Source organism: Somniosus microcephalus, unplaced genomic scaffold (genome assembly GCF_052327205.1).
Source record: "Somniosus microcephalus isolate GS21.2 unplaced genomic scaffold, FLI_Smic_1.0 unresolved_chr1, whole genome shotgun sequence".
Taxonomy (NCBI): domain Eukaryota; kingdom Metazoa; phylum Chordata; class Chondrichthyes; order Squaliformes; family Somniosidae; genus Somniosus; species Somniosus microcephalus.
In genome coordinates this window covers 76,073,584-76,095,114 of record NW_028225179.1, presented here as the reverse complement: position 1 = coordinate 76,095,114, position 21,531 = coordinate 76,073,584, and the positions used below count along the sequence as shown (strand labels likewise).

At 55.8% G+C, this 21,531-nt stretch overlaps 1 protein-coding gene across 1 annotated transcript in view; it reads right to left on the bottom strand.

Moving 5' to 3' along the window:
• LOC147095502 (nitric oxide synthase 1-like) overlaps window positions 1–21,531 on the bottom strand; it is a 462,084-nt gene that overhangs the window by 61,410 nt on the left and 379,143 nt on the right. The window contains exons 23-24 of the mRNA XM_085974639.1: window positions 11,065–11,186; window positions 9,029–9,177 (exon numbers count right to left, since the gene is read on the bottom strand). Coding sequence (XP_085830765.1) covers window positions 9,029–9,177; window positions 11,065–11,186 — 271 coding nt within the window. The remainder of the gene's footprint in view (window positions 1–9,028; window positions 9,178–11,064; window positions 11,187–21,531) is intronic.

The following is a 21,531-nucleotide window of genomic DNA, read 5'->3' as shown; positions in this document are numbered from 1 at the left end:
CCCGCTCCCTATCACACTGTACCCTCTGTCCCACTCTCCCCGCTCCCTATCACACTGTACCCTCTGTCCCACTCTCCCTGCTCCCTATCACACTGTACCCCCTGTCCCACTCTCCCCGCTCCCTATCGCACTGTACCCCCTGTCCCACTCTCCCCGCTCCCTATCGCACTGTACCCCCGTCCCACTCTCCCCGCTCCCTATCACACTGTACCCCCTGTCCCACTCTCCCCTCTCCCTATCACACTGTACCCCGTCCCACTCTCCCCGCTCCCTATCACACTGTACCCCCTGTCCCACTCTCCCCGCTCCCTATCACACTGTACCCCCTGTCCCACTCTCCCCGCTCGCTATCACACTGTACCCCCTGTCCCACTCTCCCCGCTCCCTATCACACTGTACCCCGTCCCACTCTCCCCGCTCCCTATCGCACTGTACCCCCTGTCCCACTCTCCCCGCTCCCTATCACACTGTACCCACTGTCCCACTCTCCCCGCTCCCTATCACACGGTACCCTCTGTCCCACTCTCCCCCCTCCCTATCACACTGTACCCCGTCCCACTCTCCCCGCTCCCTATCACACTGTACCCCGTCCCACTCTCCCTGCTCCCTATCGCACTGTACCCCCTGTCCCACTCTCCCCGCTCCCTATCGCACTGTACCCCGTCCCACTCTCCCCGCTCCCTATCGCACAGTACCCCCTGTCCCACTCTCCCCGCTCCCTATCACACTGTACCCCGTCCCACTCTCCCCGCTCCCTATCGCACTGTACCCCCTGTCCCACTCTCCCCGCTCCCTATCACACTGTACCCCGTCCCACTCTCCCCGCTCCCTATCACACTGTACCCCGTCCCACTCTCCCCGCTCCCTGTCACACTGTACCCCCTGTCCCACTCTCCCCGCTCCCTATCACACTGTACCCCCCGTCCCACTCTCCCCGCTCCCTATCACACTGTACCACGTCCCACTCTCCCCGCTCCCTATCACACTGTACCCCCTGTCCCACTCTCCCCGCTCTCTATCACACTGTACCTCCGTCCCACTCTCCCGGCTCCCTATCACACTGTACCCCCTGTCCCACTCTCCCCGCTCCCTATCACACTGTACCCCCTGTCCCACTCTCCCCGCTCCCTACCACACTGTACCCCCTGTCCCACTCTCCCCGCTCCCTATCACACTGTACCCCCTGTCCCACTCTCCCCGCTCCCTATCACACTGTACCCCCTGTCCCACTCTCCCCGCTCCCTATCACACTGTCCCCCCTGTCCCACACTCCCCGCTCCCTATCACACTGTACCCCGTCCCACTCTCCCCGCTCCCTATCACACTTTACCCCCCCCCCCCCCCCCCCCCCCCCCCCCCCTGTCCCACTCTCCCCGCTCCCTATCACACTGTACCCCCTGTCCCACTCTCCCCGCTCCCTATCACACAGTACCCCCTGTCCCACTCTCCCCGCTCCCTATCACACTGTACCCCCTGTCCCATTCTCCCCGCTCCCTATCCCACTGTACCCCCTGTCCCACTCTCCCCGCTCCCTATCCCACTGTACCCCCGTCCCACTCTCCCCGCTCCCTATCACACTGTACCCACCGTCCCACTCTCCCCGCTCCCTATCACACTGTACCCCCCGTCCCACTCTCCCCGCTCCCTATCACACTGTACCCCCTGTCCCACTCTCCCCGCTCACTATCACACTGTACCCCCTGTCCCACTCTCCCCGCTCCCTATCACACTGTACCCCCTGTCCCACTCTCCCCGCTCCCTATCACACTGTACCCCCTGTCCCACTCTTCCCGCTCCCTATCACACTGTACCCTCTGTCCCACTCTCCCCGCTCCCTATCACACTGTACCCCCTGTCCCACTCTCCCCGCTCCCTATCACACTGTACCCCCTGTCCCACTCTCCCCGCTCCCTATCACACTGTACCCCCTGTCCCACTCTCCCCGCTCCCTATCACACTGTACCCCATGTCCCACTCTCCCCGCTCCCTATCATACTGTACCCCCGTCCCACTCTCCCCGCTCCCTATCACACTGTACCCCCTGTCCCACTCTCCCCGCTCCCTATCACACTGTACCCCCTGTCCCACTCTCCCCGCTCCCTATCCCACTGTACCCCCTGTCCCACTCTCCCCGCTCCCTATCACACAGTACCCCCTGTCCCACTCTCCCCGCTCCCTATCGCACTGTACCCCCTGTCCCACTCTCCCCGCTCCCTATCACAATGTACCCCCTGTCCCACTCTCCCCGCTCCCTATCACACTGTACCCCCTGTCGCACTCTCCCCGCTCCCTATCACACTGTACCCCCTGTCCCACTCTCCCCGCTCCCTATCACACTGTACCCCCTGTCCCACTCTCCCCGCTCCCTATCACACTGTACCCCCTGTCCCACTCTCCCCGCTCCCTATCAGACTGTACCCCCTGTCCCACTCTCCCCGCTCCCTATCACACTGTACCCCCTGTCCCACTCTCCCCGCTCCCTATCACACTGTACCCCCTGTCCCACTCTCCCCGCTCCCTATCACACTGTACCCCCTGTCCCACTCTCCCTGCTCCCTATCACACTGTACCCCCTGTCCCACTCTCCCCGCTCCCTATCACACTGTACCCTCTGTCCCACTCTCCCCGCTCCCTATCACACTGTACCCTCTGTCCCACTCTCCCTGCTCCCTATCACACTGTACCCCCTGTCCCACTCTCCCCGCTCCCTATCACACTGTACCCCCTGTCTCAATCTCCCCGCTCCCTATCACACTGTACCCCCTGTCCCACTCTCCCCGCTCCCTATCACACTGTACCCCCGTCCCACTCTCCCCGCTCCCTATCACACTGTACCCCCTGTCCCACTCCCTATCACACTGTACCCACTGTCCCACTCTCCCCGCTCCCCCTATCACACTGTACCCCCTGTCCCACTCTCCCCGCTCCCTATCACACTGTACCCCCTGTCCCACTCTCCCCGCTCCCTATCACACTGTACCCACTGTCCCACTCTCCCCACTCCCTATCACACTGTACCCCCTGTCCCACTCTCCCCGCTCCCTATCACACTGTACCCCCTGTCCCACTCTCCCCGCTCACTATCACACTGTACCCCGTCCCACTCTCCCCGCTCCCTATCACACTGTACCCCCGTCCCACTCTCCCCGCTCCCTATCACACTGTACCCCCTGTCCCACTCTCCCCGCTCCCTATCACACTGTACCCCCTGTCCCGCTCTCCCCGCTCCCTATCACACTGTACCCACTGTCCCACTCTCCCCGCTCCCTATCACACTGTACCCCCTGTCCCACTCTCCCCACTCCCTATCACACTGTACCCCCTGTCCCACTCTCCCCGCTCCCTTTCACACTGTACCCCCTGTCCCACTCTCCCCGCTCACTATCACACTGTACCCCGTCCCACTCTCCCTGCTCCCTATCACACTGTACCCCCTGTCCCACTCTCCCCGCTCCCTATCACACTGTACCCCCTGTCCCACTCTCCCCGCTCCCTATCACACTTTACCCCCTGTCCCACTCTCCCCGCTCCCTATCACACTGTACCCCCTGTCCCACTCTCCCCGCTCCCTATCGCACTGTACCCCCTGTCCCACTCTCCCCGCTCCCTATCGCACTGTACCCCCGTCCCACTCTCCCCGCTCCCTATCACACTGTACCCCCTGTCCCACTCTCCCCCTCCCTATCACACTGTACCCCGTCCCACTCTCCCCGCTCCCTATCACACTGTACCCCCTGTCCCACTCTCCCCGCTCCCTATCACACTGTACCCCCTGTCCCACTCTCCCCGCTCGCTATCACACTGTACCCCCTGTCCCACTCTCCCCGCTCCCTATCACACTGTACCCCGTCCCACTCTCCCCGCTCCCTATCGCACTGTACCCCCTGTCCCACTCTCCCCGCTCCCTATCACACTGTACCCACTGTCCCACTCTCCCCGCTCCCTATCACACGGTACCCTCTGTCCCACTCTCCCCCCTCCCTATCACACTGTACCCCGTCCCACTCTCTCCGCTCCCTATCACACTGTACCCCCGTCCCACTCTCCCCGCTCCCTATCACACTGTACCCCCTTTCCCACTCTCCCCTCTCCCTATCACACTGTACCCCGTCCCACTCTCCCCGCTCCCTATCACACTGTACCCCCTGTCCCACTCTCCCCGCCCCCTATCACACTGTACCCCCTGTCCCACTCTCCCCGCTCCCTATCACACTGTACCCCCTGTCCCACTCTCCCCGCTCCCTATCACACTGTACCCCCTGTCCCACTCTCCCCGCTCCCTATCACACTGTACCCCCTGTCCCACTCTCCCCGCTCCCTATCACACTGTACCCCCTGTCCCACTCTCCCCGCTCCCTATCACACTGTACCCCATCCCACTCTCCCCGCTCCCTATCGCACTGTACCCACTGTCCCACTCTCCCCGCTCCCTATCGCACTGTACCCCCGTCCCACTCTCCCCGCTCCCTATCACACTGTACCCCGTCCCACTCTCCCCGCTCCCTATCACACTGCACCCCCTGTCCCACTCTCCCCGCTCCCTATCACACTGTACCCCCGTCCCACTCTCCCCGCTCCCTATCACACTGTACCCCCTGTCCCACTCTCCCCGCTCCCTATCACACTGTACCCCCTGTCCCACTCCCCCCGCTCCCTATCACACTGTACCCCCTGTCCCACTCTCCCCGCTCCCTATCTCACTGTACCCCCTGTCCCACTCCCCCCGCTCCCTATCACACTGTACCCCGTCCCACTCTCCCCGCTCCCTATCACACTGTACCCCCGTCCCACTCTCCCCGCTCCCTATCACACTGTACCCCCTGTCCCACTCCCCCCGCTCCCTATCACACTGTACCCCCTGTCCCACTCTCCCCGCTCCCTATCACACTGTACCCCCTGTCCCACTCTCCCCGCTCCCTATCACACTGTACCCCCTGTCCCACTCTCCCCGCTCCCTATCGCACTGTACCCCCTGTCCCACTCTCCCCGCTCCCTATCGCACTGTACCCCCTGTCCCACTCTCCCCGCTCCCTATCACACTGTACCCCCTGTCCCACTCTCCCCGCTCCCTATCACACTGTACCCCCTGTCCCACGCTCCCCGCTCCCTATCACACTGTACCCCCTGTCCCACTCTCCCCGATCCCTATCACACTGTACCCCCTGTCCCACTCTCCCCGCTCCCTATCACACTGTACCCCGTCCCACTCGCCCCGCTCCCTATCACACTGTACCCACTGTCCCACTGTCCCCGCTCCCTATCACACTGTACCCCCTGTCCCACTCTCCCCGCTCCCTATCACACTGTACCCCCTGTCCCACTCTCCCCGCTCACTATCACACTGTACCCCGTCCCACTCTCCCCGCTCCCTATCACACTGTACCCCCTGTCCCACACTCCCCGCTCCCTATCACACTGTACCCCCTGTCCCACTCTCCCCGCTCCCTATCACACTGTACCCCCTGTCCCACTCTCCCCGCTCCCTATCGCACTGCACCCCCTGTCCCACTCTCCCCGCTCCCTATCACACTGTACCCCCTGTCCCACTCTCCCTGCTCCCTATCACACTGTACCCTCTGTCCCACTCTCCCCGCTCCCTATCACACTGTACCCCCTGTCCCACTCTCCCCGCTCCCTATCACACTGTACCCCCTGTCCCACTCTCCCCGCTCCCTATCACACTGTACCCCCTGTCCCACTCTCCCCGCTCCCTATCACACTGTACCCCCTGTCCCACTCTCCCCGCTCCCTATCACACTGTACCCCCTGTCCCACTCTCCCCGCTCCCTATCCCACTGTACCCCCTGTCCCACTCTCCCCGCTCCCTATCACACTGTACCCCCTGTCCCACTCTCCCCGCTCCCTATCACACTGTACCCCCTGTCCCACTCTCCCCGCTCCCTATCACACTGTACCCCCTGTCCCACTCTCCCCGCTCCCTATCACACTGTACCCCCTGTCCCACTCTCCCCGCTCCCTATCACACTGTACCCCCTGTCCCACTCTCCCCGCTCCCTATCACACTGTACCCCCTGTCCCACTCTCCCCGCTCCCTATCACACTGTACCCCCGTCCCACTCTCCCCGCTCCCTATCGCACTGTACCCCCTGTCCCACTCTCCCCGCTCCCTATCACACTGTACCCCCTGTCCCACTCTCCCCGCTCCCTATCACACTGTACCCCCTGTCCCACTCTCCCCGCTCCCTATCACACTGTACCCCCTGTCCCACTCTCCCCGCTCCCTATCACACTGTACCCCCTGTCCCACTCTCCCCGCTCCCTATCACACTGTACCCCATCCCACTCTCCCCGCTCCCTATCGCACTGTACCCACTGTCCCACTCTCCCCGCTCCCTATCGCACTGTACCCCCGTCCCACTCTCCCCGCTCCCTATCACACTGTACCCCGTCCCACTCTCCCCGCTCCCTATCACACTGCACCCCCTGTCCCACTCTCCCCGCTCCCTATCACACTGTACCCCCGTCCCACTCTCCCCGCTCCCTATCACACTGTACCCCCTGTCCCACTCTCCCCGCTCCCTATCACACTGTACCCCCTGTCCCACTCCCCCCGCTCCCTATCACACTGTACCCCCGTCCCACTCTCCCCGCTCCCTATCTCACTGTACCCCGTCCCACTCTCCCCGCTCCCTATCACACTGTACCCCCTGTCCCACTCTCCCCGCTCCCTATCACACTGTACCCCCGTCCCACTCTCCCCGCTCCCTATCACACTGTACCCCCTGTCCCACTCCCCCCGCTCCCTATCACACTGTACCCCCTGTCCCACTCTCCCCGCTCCCTATCACACTGTACCCCCTGTCCCACTCTCCCCGCTCCCTATCGCACTGTACCCCGTCCCACTCTCCCCGCTCCCTATCGCACTGTACCCCCTGTCCCACTCTCCCCGCTCCCTATCACACTGTACCCCCTGTCCCACTCTCCCCGCTCCCTATCACACTGTACCCCCTGTCCCACGCTCCCCGCTCCCTATCACACTGTACCCCCTGTCCCACTCTCCCCGCTCCCTATCACACTGTACCCCGTCCCACTCGCCCCGCTCCCTATCACACTGTACCCACTGTCCCACTGTCCCCGCTCCCTATCACACTGTACCCCCTGTCCCACTCTCCCCGCTCCCTATCACACTGTACCCCCTGTCCCACTCTCCCCGCTCACTATCACACTGTACCCCGTCCCACTCTCCCCGCTCCCTATCACACTGTACCCCCTGTCCCACTCTCCCCGCTCCCTATCACACTGTACCCCCTGTCCCACTCTCCCCGCTCCCTATCACACTGTACCCCCTGTCCCACTCTCCCCGCTCCCTATCACACTGTACCCCCTGTCCCACTCTCCCCGCTCCCTATCACACTGTACCCCCCGTCCCACTCTCCCCGCTCCCTATCACACTGTACCCCCTGTCCCACTCTCCCCGCTCCCTCTCACACTGTACCCCCTGTCCCACTCTCCCCGCTCCCTATCACACTGTACCCCCTGTCCCACTCTCCCCGCTCCCTATCGCACTGCACCCCCTGTCCCACTCTCCCCGCTGCCTATCACACTGTACCCCCTGTCCCACTCTCCCTGCTCCCTATCACACTGTACCCTCTGTCCCACTCTCCCCGCTCCCTATCACACTGTACCCCCTGTCCCACTCTCCCCGCTCCCTATCACACTGTACCCCCTGTCCCACTCTCCCCGCTCCCTATCACACTGTACCCCCTGTCCCACTCTCCCCGCTCCCTATCACACTGTACCCCCTGTCCCACTCTCCCCGCTCCCTATCACACTGTACCCCCTGTCCCACTCTCCCCGCTCCCTATCCCACTGTACCCCCTGTCCCACTCTCCCCGCTCCCTATCACATTGTACCCCCTGTCCCACTCTCCCCGCTCCCTATCACACTGTACCCCCTGTCCCACTCTCCCCGCTCCCTATCACACTGTACCCTCTGTCCCACTCTCCCCGCTCCCTATCACACTGTACCCCCTGTCCCACTCTCCCCGCTCCCTATCACACTGTACCCCCTGTCCCACTCTCCCCGCTCCCTATCACACTGTACCCCCTGTCCCACTCTCCCCGCTCCCTATCACACTGTACCCCCTGTCCCACTCTCCCCGCTCCCTATCGCACTGTACCCCCTGTCCCACTCTCCCCGCTCCCTGTCGCACTGTACCCCCTGTCCCACTCTCCCCGCTCCCTATCACACTGTACCCCCTGTCCCACTCTCCCCGCTCCCTATCACACTGTACCCCCTGTCCCACTCTCCCCGCTCCCTATCACACTGTACCCCCTGTCCCACTCTCCCTATCACACTGTACCCCCTGTCCCACTCTCCCCGCTCCCTATCACACTGTACCCCCTGTCCCACTCTCCCCGCTCCCTATCACACTGTACCCCCTGTCCCACTCTCCCCGCTCCCTATCACACTGTACCCCGTCCCACTCTCCCCGCTCCCTATCACACTGTACCCCCTGTCCCACTCTCCCCGCTCCCTATCACACTGTACCCCCTGTCCCACTCTCCCCGCTCCCTATCACACTGTACCCTCTGTCCCACTCTCCCCGCTCCCTATCACACTGTACCCCCTGCCCCACTCTCCCCGCTCCCTATCACACTGTACCCCCAGTCCCACTCTCCCCGCTCCCTATCACACTGTACCCCCCGTCCCACTCTCCCCGCTCCCTATCGCACTGTACCCCCTGTCCCACTCTCCCCGCTCCCTATCGCACTGTACCCTCTGTCCCACTCTCCCCGCTCCCTATCGCACTGTACCCCCTGTCCCACTCTCCCCGCTCCCTATCACACTGTACCCCCCGTCCCACTCTCCCCGCTCCCTATCACACTGTACCCCCTGTCCCACTCTCCCCGCTCCCTATCACACTGTACCCCCTGTCCCACTCTCCCCGCTCCCTATCACACTGTACCCCCTGTCCCACTCTCCCCGCTCCCTATCACACTGTACCCCCTGTCCCACTCTCCCCGCTCCCTATCACACTGTACCCTCTGTCTCACTCTCCCTTTACCTTTTTCCTCCCTGGCTCTCTCGAGTACGCAGTGTAAATCTCCTTGAAGACTCCTTTGTTTTTCGCCTCCATCGTTTCATCTTTGTAAATATGATCCATCGCTGACTGACGGCATCCAAAGATCAGGGTCATCGCACATGGCTCCCGTCCTGCGGAGAGAGGGCGAGGTCAGAGTGAGAGAGAGAGAGGTCAATGAGGGAGAGAGGTCAGAGCGAGGGAGAGGGAGGTCAGTGAGGGAAAGAGCGAAGTCAGAGCGAGAGAGAGGTCAGTGAGGGAGAGAGAGGTCAGAGCGAGGGAGAGGGAGGTCAGTGAGGGAAAGAGCGAGGTCAGAGCGAGAGAGAGGTCAGTGAGGGAGAGAGAGTTCAGAGCGAGAGAGAGGGAGGTCAGTGAGGGAGAGGGAGAGGTCAGAGTGAGGGAGAGGGAGGTCAGTGAGGGAGAGAGAGAGAGAGATAAGCGAGGGCGAGGGAGGTCAGAGCAAGTGAGAGAGGTCAGAGCGAGAGAGAGAGAGGCCAGAGCGAGGGAGTGGCAGAGAGAGGGAGAGGGAAAAAAGGTCAGTGAGAGAGAGAGAGAGAGTCAAACAGAGAGAGAGGCAGAGAGAGAAAGGTCAGTGAAGGAGAGAGAGAGAGAGAGAAAAAGAGGAGTTAAGAGGAGAGGGGGAACCGATGGAAAGGCGGGACCCAGGGAGGGAGGGGGAGCCAGAGAGAGGGAGCGAAGGAGAGGGGGCCGAGGGATGGGGAGGCCGAGGGAGGGGGTGGGCGAGGGAGAGGGGGGCCAAAGGAGGGCGGCCGAGGGAGAGTTGGGACTGAGGGAGAGTTGGGACCGAGGGAGGGGGTGCCGAGGGAGAGGGGGGCCGAGGGAGAGGGGGGACTGAGGGTGAGGGGGGCCGAGGGAGAGGGGGGCCGAGGGAGAGGGGGGCCGAGGGAGAGGGGGGCCGAGGGAGAGGGGGGACTGAGGGTGAGGGGGGCCGAGGGAGCAGGGGGCCGAGGGAGAGGGGGGACTGAGGGTGAGGGGGGCCGAAGGAGGGGGGGCCGAGGGAGAGGGGGGACTGAGGGTGAGGGGGGCCGAAGGAGGGGGGCCGAGGGAGAGGGGGCGCCGAGGGAGAGTTTTGGACCGAGGGAGAGGGGGGCCGAGGGAAAGTTGGGCCGAGGGAGAGTGGGACCGAGAGAGAGGGGGGACCGAGGGAGAGGGGGGCTGAGGGAGAGGGGGGACCGAGGGAGAGGGGGGCTGAGGGATAGGGGGGCCAAAGGAGGGGGGCCGAGGGAGAGGGGGGCCGAAGGAGGGGGGCTGAGGGAGAGGGGGGCCGAAGGAGGGGGGCCGAGGGAGAGGGGGGCCGAAGGAGGGGGGCCGAGGGAGAGGGGGGCTGAGGGAGAGTTGGGACCGAGGGAGAGGGGGGCCGAGGGAGCGGGGGGCCGAAAGAGAGGGGGGCCGAAGGAGGGGGGCCGAGGGAGAGGGGGGCCGAAGGAGGGGGGCCGAGGGAGAGGGGGGCCGAGGGAGAGTTGGGACCGAGGGAGAGGGGGGCCGAAGGAGGGGGGCCGAGGGAGAGGGGGGCCGAGGGAGAGGGGGGCCGAAGGAGGGGGGCCGAGGGAGAGGGGGGCCGAAGGAGAGGGGGGCCGAAGGAGGGGGGCCGAGGGAGAGGGGGGCCGAGGGAGAGTTGGGACCGAGGGAGAGGGGGGGCCGAGGGAGAGTTGGGACTGAGGGAGAGGGGGGCCGAGGGAGAGGGGGGCCGAAGGAGGAGGGCCGAGGGAGAGGGGGGCCGAGGGAGAGTTGGGACCGAGGGAGAGGGGGCCTAGATGGAGGAGTGTCCAAAAAAGAGGGAGGGGATATTTAAATGGTCCTGGAGTGATTAGAGTTTGATTAAACTGGGTGGAGTGAAAGGGACCGATCCCATTCATTAACACTGAGCCACAGCGTGGCTGAGCTCGGGCTGATCGAGTTGCTCTTTTGCTCAGTCTGGGGGTGATGGTCTGGTTCAGTTGGGCGGCAGGCCAGAGAGGGACCGAGGCACCGAGTGGAATTGTGAGTTCAGCCACACTAACCTTGCTTTTCAATCTCATACAGCCGCTGTTGCCAGAAGCTTCTGTAAGGGGCAATCCCAGTCCCAGGGCCCACAAGCACACATGGGATAGAGGCATCAGATGGCAAGTGGAATAGCGGAGCCCTAGCAACGAGATGGACAGAATCACACCTGTAAATGGGGGAGTATCATCTGGAATGGGCTGAGTAAGCTTTTATAATATTTATCCGAATATTAAAGATTTCAGGCAATGCTTGAATATACAGTAATCGGGCTCGATTTTCATTGGGCCATGAGGCGGGTTTGGAGGCGTGCGGGGCGGTTAAAATCGCAAAAACTGGCGTGCGGGACCCCCCCTCCCCCCCGCCTGGTTCCCGACTCCGAGCAATTTTAACTCAGTCGTGTCTGATGGTCCCGACTCCGTCCCGCACCCAACAGGCGGGACTGGTCGTTAAGGCCCTTAACAAGCACTTAATGGCCTCTATAATCCTATTTTGAAAGGCCCTTGTGAATTTAACCCTTTTCCCACATGAAACACGCCTGGTGGGAAACACAATGGTGAAACCTGGCGGGAGCACCATTGGATTGCTGACTATCAACTGCAGGTCAACCATTAAAGAGATTTGATCAGCCATGATTTGCAGGTGGCAGGACTTCGTGGTCTCAGGTCTGGGGCAACTTTTAGAAGGCATAACCACACCTGTGAAAGATTGGAGCCTCACACCCATCTCCAGTGTGGCCTCCTGGGAAACCCCTCTCACCACCTTCACCCAGCGCTTCCTCAACTGAGGCATATACCAGAAACATGGGAGCCATTTATTTCCTTCCCATCTGGGCATTAGAGGAGCTCGAGCACCAGCCGCGACACCAGCAGAACCAGGAACAACAGCAGCACCAATAACAGCAGCAGCAGCAGGAGCGCCAGGCTGCTGCTCACCCACCTGAAGCTGCACAGGCCAGAAGGGGCCAGCGCCTAGAAGCCCGTCGGCACAGGAGATACACCACAAATAAGGTCTACAGACACAGGGTCAGCTACCTCAACATGTCTGAGCAGCAGTGCCGAAGGCGGCTCCCACTTTCGCAAGAGGTAGTGGGTGACATCTGCGCAATGCTGCAACAAGACCTGCAGCCCAGAGGACCGGGTGGACAACCCTTACCAGTGGCTGTCAAAGTCATCACCGCACTCAACTTTTTTGCCTCAGGCTCATTCCAGGGATCAGCAGCAGACATCAGTGGCATCTCCCAGGCGGCCGCACACACTTGCATCACGCAGGTAACCGATGCCCTCTTTGCCATCGCGCACAATCACATTCATTTCACCAAGGATCAAGCAAGTGTCACGGCGCGTGCGGTTGGATTAGCTAATCTGGCAGGCTTTCCAAGGGTACAGGGCGTCGTTGACTGCACACATAGAAACATAGCAGATAGGAGCAGGAGTAGGCCATTCGGCTCCTCGAGCCTGCTCTGCCATTCAATGTGATCATGGCTGATCATCCAAATTCAGTACCCTGTCCCTGCCTTCTCTCCATATCCCTTGATCCCTTTAGCCTTAAGAAATACATCCAACTCCTTCTTGAATATATTTAATGAATTGGCCTCCACTGCCTTCTGTGGTAGAGAATTCCACAGGTTCACCACTCTCTGGGTGAAGAAATTCCTCCTCATCTCTGTCCTAAATGGCTTATCCTTAGACTGTGACCCCTGGTTCTGGACTCCCCCACCATCGGGAACATCCTTCCTGCATCTAGTCTGTCTAGTCCTGTTAGAATTTTATAAGTTTCGATGAGATCCCCTCTCATTCTTCTAAACTCCAGCGAGTACAAGTCCAATCGACCAAATCTCTCCTCATACGTCATTCCTGCCATCCCAGGTATCAGCCTGGTGAATCTTCGCTGCACTCCTTCCATGGCAAGAACATCCTTCCTCAGATAAGGCGACCAAAACTGCACACAATACTCCAGATGTGGTCTCACCAAGGCCCTGTACAACTGCAGCAAGACATCCTTGTTCCTGTACTCAAACCCTCTCGCTACAAAGGCCAACATACCATTTGCCTTCTTAACCGCCTGCTGCACCTGCATGCTTACTTTCAGTGACTGGTGCACAAGGACACCCAGGTCTGGTTGCACTTCCCCTTCTCCCAATCTATTGCCATTCAGATAATAATCTGCCTTCTTGTTTTTGACACCAAAGTGGATAACCTCGCATTTATCCACGTTATATTGCATCTGCCATGCTTCTGCCCAATCACCCAACCTGTCCAGATCATACTGGAGTTTATCGGTATCCTCCTCACAGCACACACGCCCACCCAGCTTTGTGTCATCTGCAAACTTGGAGATATTACATCTAGTTCCCTCATCCAGATCATTAATATATATTGTGAATAGCTGGGGTCCAAGGACCGATCCCTGCGGTACCCCACTAGTCACTGCCTGCCACTCGGAAAAAGGCCCGTTTATTCCAACTCTTTGCTTTCTGTCTGCCAACCAGTTCTCTATCCAAGTCAATACCTTGCCCCCAATCCCATGTGCCTTAACTTTACACGCTAATCTCTTATGCGGGACCTTATCGAAAGCCTTTTGAAAGTCCAAATACACCACATCCACTGGTTCTCCCTTATCTATTTTACCAGTTACATCCTCAAAAAATTCCAGTAGATTAGTCAAGCACGATTTACCTTTTGTAAATCCATGTTGACTTTGTCCGATCCGGTCACTTTTTTCCAACTGCTCTGCTATTACATCCTTTATAATGGACTCTAGCATTTTCCCCACTACCAATGTCAGGCTTACCGGTCTGTAATTCCCCGTTTTTTCTCTACCACCTTTTTGAATAGTGGGGTAACATTAGCTATCCGCCAATCCATGGGTACTGTTCCAGAGTCTATCGAATTTTGGAAGATGACCCGCAATGCATCTACTATTTCTAGGGCCACTTCCTTAAGTACCCTAGGATGTAGATTATCAGGCCCTGGGGATTTGTCGGCCCTCAATCCCATCAATTTCCCGAACACCATTTCCCTACAAATACTGATTTCTATCAGTTCCTCCCTTTCATCAGACCCTGTGTTCCCCAACATCTTTGGGAGGTTATTTGTGTCCTCCTTTGTGAAGACAGAACCAAAGTATGTATTTAATTGGTCTGCCATTTCTTTGTTCCCCATTATAAATTCCCCTGATTCTGACTGCAAGGGACCTACACTTGACTTCACCAATCTTTTTCTCCTCACATATCTATAAAAGCTTTTACAGTCAGTTTTTATGTTCCCTGCAAGCTTACTCTCATATTCTATTTCCCCCCTCTTAATTAATCCCTTTGTCCTCCTTTGTTGATTCCTAAACTGCTCCCAATCCTCAGGTTTACTGCTTTTTCTGGCTAATTTATATGTCCTCTCCTTGGGTCTTATGCTATCCCTAATTTCCCTTGTTAGCCATGGTTGAGTCACCTTTTTTGTTTTATTTTTATGCCAAATTGGGATGAACAAATTCTGTAGTTCATCCATGCGATCTTTGAATGTTTGCCATTGCCTGTCCACCGTCAACCCTTTGAGTGACATTCCCCAATCAATCCTACCCAACTCGCACCTCATACCATCGTAGTCCCCTTTATTTAAATTCAGGACCCTAGTCTCTGAGTCAACTATTTCACTCTCCATCTTAATGAAGAATTCTATCATATTATGATCGCTCTGACCCAAGGGGCCTCGCACAACAAGATTGCTAATTAATCTTTTCTCATTACATAATACCCAGTCTAAGATGGCCTGATCTCTGGTTGGTTCCTCGACATATTGGTTCAGGAAACCATCCCGTATACACTCCAGGAATTCCTCCTCCACAGTATTGTTACTAATTTGGTTAGCCCAATCCATATGTAGATTAAAGTCACCCATGATAACTGCTGTGCCCTTATCGCACGCTTCTCTAATTTCCCATTTAATGCCATCCCCGACCTCCGCATTACTGCTTGGAGGTCTATATACCACTCCCATTAACGTTTTCTGCCCCTTGGTATTTTTCAGTTCTACCAATACAGATTCCACATCATCAGAACTAATATCCTTCCTTTCAATTGTGTTAATCCCCTCTTTAACCAGCAATGCTACCCCACGTCCTTTTCCTTTTTGCCTATCTTTCCTGAATATTGAATACCCCGGGATATTGAGTTCCCAGCCTTGGCCACCCTGGAGCCATGTTTCCATAATCCCAATCATATCATATTCGTTTACCTCTATTTGCGCAGCTAATTCATCCACCTTATTACATGTGGCCCTTAAGGCACCCCATCGCAATCCAGGTATTTTTGTCAACCGCAAGGGCTTCCACTCCCTTAACGTTCAGCTGGTGTGTGACCACAAGAAGGAAATTTTGCATGTTTGTGCCAAGCACCCTGACAGTTGCCATGACTCCTTCATACTGCGCCAGTCTAGTGTGCCTCCGCTATTCAGTCCGCCAGACCAACTTAGCGGATGGCTACTTGGAGACAAGGGCTATCCCCTGAAGACGTGGCTAATGACGCAGTTGAGGAGCCCATCCAACGAAGCTGAGGAGAGCTACAACTCCAGCCACATGTCCACCAGATCCATAATCGAACAAACCATCGGTTTGCTGAAGATGCGCTTCAGATGCCTGGATTGATCAGGTGGAGCACTGCATTACTCAGCAGCTAGGGTCTCCAGAATCGTCGTGGTTTGCTGTGCACTTCACAACATGGCACAGCGTTGTGGCTTGCAAATTCCTGAGGACCAAGTGGCTCGTCACATATCCTCCTCAGATGAGGAGGAGGAGGAGGAGGAGGAGAGCGAAAACGAACATTTTGCAGAGGCCCATCAACCAGCGGCAGCAGTACGCGAGAACATTGCTGCCCGGGATGCAAGGAACGCACTCATCTTGGCCAGATTTGCTTAGCCTAGCCAATCAAGCACTTTTGCCTCGCAGCTTCTTACCTGAGCATCGACAATGGCCAAGAACCACGGATTCCTAGCAATTTGACCACCATACTGACAGTTGCAAGTATTCCTAAGGCCTCAATGTGGAAGTCCCAATAGCGAAATGACAGATGCCATAACTGCAACATTTGCCATCAGAATTTTTATGTACAATTACAAAGTGATGGCATTTTTACAGTAAACACAAAATTGCACCCAAGTGACTACCCTTGTGACTGTGCAGAATTTTCCTCTTACGCGAGTTCCTACGTGGTGCCTCCCCTGTGGCTTCAGCAGATGTGGAGGCCCCTTGCTCACTTTCCTGCTGCTCCTGTCTCGACACCTTTGTCGGGCGTCCTCTGGGGTTGCGAGCCTGTGAGGGTTCATCAACAGTCTGCTGCTCCTGCGGCTGTGCAGGGGTTGAGACGTCTATCTCACTTGGGTGTGGACTCCGGCGGGGCTCTGACCGAGGGCTCTGCAGTGGCATGGAAGTGTGAGCGCTTGGAGAGGAGCCCCCACTTCCTTGAGGTCTGCCACCAACCTCTCTCTCATGGGTCAGGTCCCCCTCAGCACCTGCAAATGGCTGGAGAGCACCTTGCTGCACATCAGGGGGGCCATGGGGACCCGTATCTGCAATGGCAGTCCTACTCAGAAGGACTTCCATGAAGGTCTGGTTTCTCTGTTCAATAGATGCCCATCGCTCCTCAAGAGATGTCATTTTATTCTGAACAATGACCATGTTTTCCATACCCTGGCGACTAAACTCCTCCATGGCCGTAGCCATCCTCTCCTCTACCGTAGCCATCCTCTCCTCTACAGTAGCCAGCCTTACCATGGAGGTAGCCATCCTTTCCATGCTGATGCGTTCATGCGCCAATGACTCCACAAAGGCTCTGGTCATGTTCGCTATGGACCCCTCCATTTGCTCCACACTCGCAGTGACCCTAGAGACAAAACCTGCCAGAGACTCCTGCATCTGTGCCTGGAGTTCCATCACCACTGATCTCATGGATGGACCCAGAGGCGGAGGGTCGACATGCTGCTGAGCCGAGCTGGCAGTGTCCTGCGCCCTCCAACTAGGACCCTCCACTGCTGTCCCTGTCTCCACAATCTGCTGATGCTCACTTGTGAGCTGTGATACACCAGGTGACAACACTACTTTATGTCCTGCAGGTCCCACCGAGGTGTGAGTGTCTGCGCTGGTGCTGGGTGCGCAGAATTCTGGTGACGCTGCGCCCTCAGAGGTTGCAGCTTCCTCTGAGGAGTCGGGCTGCTCAGCCTCTTCTTCCTGGCTAGGGGGGACGGATGTTTGTGATGGTCCTGTGGGGGAGTAAAGGAAAGAGTCAGAGATGTAATGCCAAGGCTACATGCACATTGCTTTTTGCAGATGCTCATAAGTCCATCTGTTAGAGCTTCACAATCATTATCAGCGACTCATGCAATGTCAAAGAGAGAGATGGGAAACTTTTCTATCACCAGCTTGCTGTGTTGCACCCCTTTGTCTGTCCCCCACTTGCGCATCCTCCTCGATTCCCACTATTTTCAGTACCGCCTCCTCCCAGGGGGTCAGGTGGGCTATTGAAGCTGTCCCTCCTCCTGTCCTGGCTCGCTCTCTCTTGTTGTGAGCTCTCTTTTCCTGCAATGAGGGAGACAAGTGGAGGTTGAGTGAGAATGAAGGAGTGAGTGTAGAGATTGCATAGCATAGATACTTAGAAGGAGACAAAGATGGAGTGAGGTGGCAAGACCAAGGGCCCTCCCTGTGTGTTGGCAGTTGTGTTCAAAGCATCAGAGTGATAGGGTGTGTGAGGGCTGCATGGTTGAATAGTTATGTGAATGTGACCATAGAGAGAAAGGGACTGGGTAAGGGTGCATGGATGTCAGTGTTAAGTGGGATGTGGAGGAAGAGATTGCTAAAACTGAGTGCTGGCGAGGAAAGGCAATGGGGATCAGATGGAGGGTGATGGGAAATTCATACTCACTTTTCCAGTGCGCAGAAGGTCATGAAATCTTTTCCGGCACTGAATCCAGGTTCTGCGGGTGACTCCCAAGGAGTTGACCTCCTCAGCCACCTGCATCAACACTACCGTGGTCTGAGTGGGAGGCCTCTTCCTCCCTGAGGAAGGGAAGAGCACCTCCCTGTTGGCCCTAGCCTCATCCACCAATGCCTGCAGGGCCAACTCGTCAAAGCGAGGAGCTGATCAATGTTTCCCGCTTGTCATCCTTGTTGAAGGTCCCTCTCACTCCAAACGGAGAAAGCTTGGCAGCCTGCAGAAGAAGCAAGGCTTGCTGTAGACCTTAAATGCAGCAGCAATGATGACGTCATCAGAGGCGACATTCAGTCAGGAAAAACCCATTTGCCAAGGGTTCCCACACGTTTGAACTCAATTGGACAATTAAGTTGAAATTGCATCAATCTCCCGCATCCATTTAAATTTGGATGGATAACATGAAATGCGGATAACACGACATCATCCCGCACCTGAGTTAAAATCCAGCCCATAGTGTTAGTGTGTCAGTGCACAGGGTGTGTGATATTAAACTGGTACATGTAGTGTTAGTGCGTCAGTGTACAGGGTGAGATATTAAACTGGTACATGTAGTGTTAGTGTGTCAGTGTACAGTGTGTGACATTAAACTGGTACATGTAGTGTTAGTGTGTCAGTGTACAGGGTGTGATATTAAACTGGTACATGTAGTGTTAGTGTGTCAGTGTACAGGGTGTGATATTAAACTGGTACATGTAGTGTTAGTGTGTCAGTGTACAGGGTGTGATATTAAACTGGTACATGTAGTGTTAGTGTGTCAGTGTACAGGGTGAGATATTAAACTGGTACATGTAGTGTTAGTGTGTCAGTGTACAGGGTGTGATATTAAACTGGTACATGTAGTGTTAGTGTGTCAGTGTACAGGGGGTGTGATATTAAACTGGTACATGTAGTGTTAGTGTGTCAGTGTACAGGGGGTGTGATATTAAACTGGTACATGCAGTGTTAGTGTTAGTGTACAGGGTGTGTGATATTAAACTGGTACATGTAGTGTTAGTGTGTCAGTGTACAGGGTGTGTGACATTACACTGGTACATGTAGTGTTAGTGTGTCAGTGTACAGGGGGTGTGATATTAAACTGGTACACGTAGTGTTAGTGTGTCAGTGTACAGGGGGTGTGATATTAAACTGGGACATGGAGTGTTAGTGTGTCAGTGTACAGTGGGTGTGATATTAAACTGGTACATGTAGTGTTAGTGTGTCAGTGTACAGGGTGTGTGATATTAAACTGGTACATGTACTGTTAGTGTGTCAGTGTACGGGGGTGTGATATTAAACTGGTACATGTAGTGTTAGTGTGTCAGTGTACAGGGGGTGTGATATTAAACTGGTACATGTAGTGTTAGTGTGTCAGTGTACAGGGGGTGCGATATTAAACTGGTACATGTAGTGTTAGTGTGTCAGTGTACAGGCGGTGTGATATTAAACAGGTACATGTAGTGTTAGTGTGTCAGTGTACAGGGTGTGTGATATTAAACGGGTACATGTAGTGTTAGTGTGTCAGTGTACAGGGTGTGTGATATTAAACTGGTACATGCAGTGTTAGTGTGTCAGTGTACAGGGGGTGTGATATTAAACTGGTACATGTAGTGTTAGTGTGTCAGTGTACAGGGTGTGTGATATTAAACTGGTACATATAGTGTTAGTGTGTCAGTGCACAGGGGTGTGATATTAAACTGGTACATGTCGTGTTAGTGTGTCAGTGGACAGGGTGTGTGATATTAAACTGGTACATGTAGTGTTAGTGTGTCAGTGTCCGGGGGTGTGATATTAAACTGGTACATGTAGTGTTAGTGTGTCAGTGTACAGGGGGGGTGATATTAAACTGGTACATGTAGTGTTAGTGTGTCAGTGTACAGGGGTGTGATATTAAACTGGTACATGTAGTGTTAGTGTGTCAGTGTACAGGGGGTGTGATATTAAACTGATACATGTAGTGTTAGTGTGTCAGTGTACAGGGGGTGTGATATTAAACGGGTACATGTAGTGTTAGTGTGTCAGTGTACAGGGTGTGTGATAGTAAACTGGTACATGTAGTGTTAGTGTGTCAGTGTACAGGGTGTGATATTAAACTGGTACATGTAGTGTTAGTGTGTCAGTGTACAGGGGGGGTGATATTAAATGGGTACATGTAGTGTTAGTGTGTCAGTGTACAGGGTGTGTGATATTAAACGGGTACATGTAGTGTCAGTGTGTCAGTGTACAGGGTGTGTGATATTAAACTGGTACATGTACTGTTAGTGTGTCAGTGTACAGGGGGTGTGATATTAAACTGGTACATGCAGTGTTAGTGTGTCAGTGTACAGGGGGGGTGATATTAAACTGGTACATGTAGTGTTAGTGTGTCAGTGTACAGGGGGTGCGATATTAAACTGGTACATGTAGTGTTAGTGTGTCAGTGTACAGGGGGTGTGATATTAAACTGGTACATGTAGTGTTAGTCTGTCAGTGTACAGGGGTGTGATATTAAACTGGTACATGTCGTGTTAGTGTGTCAGTGTACAGGGTGTGTGATATTAAACTGGTGCATGTAGTGTTAGTGTGTCAGTGTCCAGGGGGTGTGATATTAAACTGGTACATGTAGTGTTAGTGTGTCAGTGTACAGGGTGTGATATTAAACTGGTACATGTAGTGTTAGTGTGTCAGTGTACAGGCGGTGTGATATTAAACTGGTACATGTAGTGTTAGTGTGTCAGTGTACAGGGTGTGTGATATTAAACTGGTACATGTAGTGTTAGTGTGTCAGTGTACAGGGGGTGTGATATTAAACTGATACATGTAGTGTTAGTGTGTCAGTGTACAGGGGGTGTGATATTAAACGGGTACATGTAGTGTTGGTGTGTCAGTGTACAGGGTGTGTGATAGTAAACTGGTACATGTAGTGTTAGTGTGTCAGTGTACAGGGTGTGATATTAAACTGGTACATGTAGTGTTAGTGTGTCAGTGTACAGGGGGTGTGATATTAAACTGGTGCATGTAGTGTTAGTGTGTCAGTGTACAGGGGGTGTGATATTAAACTGGTACATGTAGTGTTAGTGTGTCAGTGTACAGGGTGTGATATTAAACTGGTACATGTACTGTTAGTGTGTCAGTGTACAGGGGGTGTGATATTAAACTGGTACATGCAGTGTTAGTGTGTCAGTGTACAGGGGGGGTGATATTAAACTGGTACATGTAGTGTTAGTGTGTCAGTGTACAGGGGGTGCGATATTAAACTGGTACATGTAGTGTTAGTGTGTCAGTGTACAGGGGGTGTGATATTAAACTGGTACATGTAGCGTTAGTCTGTCAGTGTACAGGGGTGTGATATTAAACTGGTACATGTCGTGTTAGTGTGTCAGTGTACAGGGTGTGTGATATTAAACTGGTGCATGTAGTGTTAGTGTGTCAGTGTCCAGGGGGTGTGATATTAAACTGGTACATGTAGTGTTAGTGTGTCAGTGTACAGGGTGTGATATTAAACTGGTACATGTAGTGTTAGTGTGTCAGTGTACAGGCGGTGTGATATTAAACT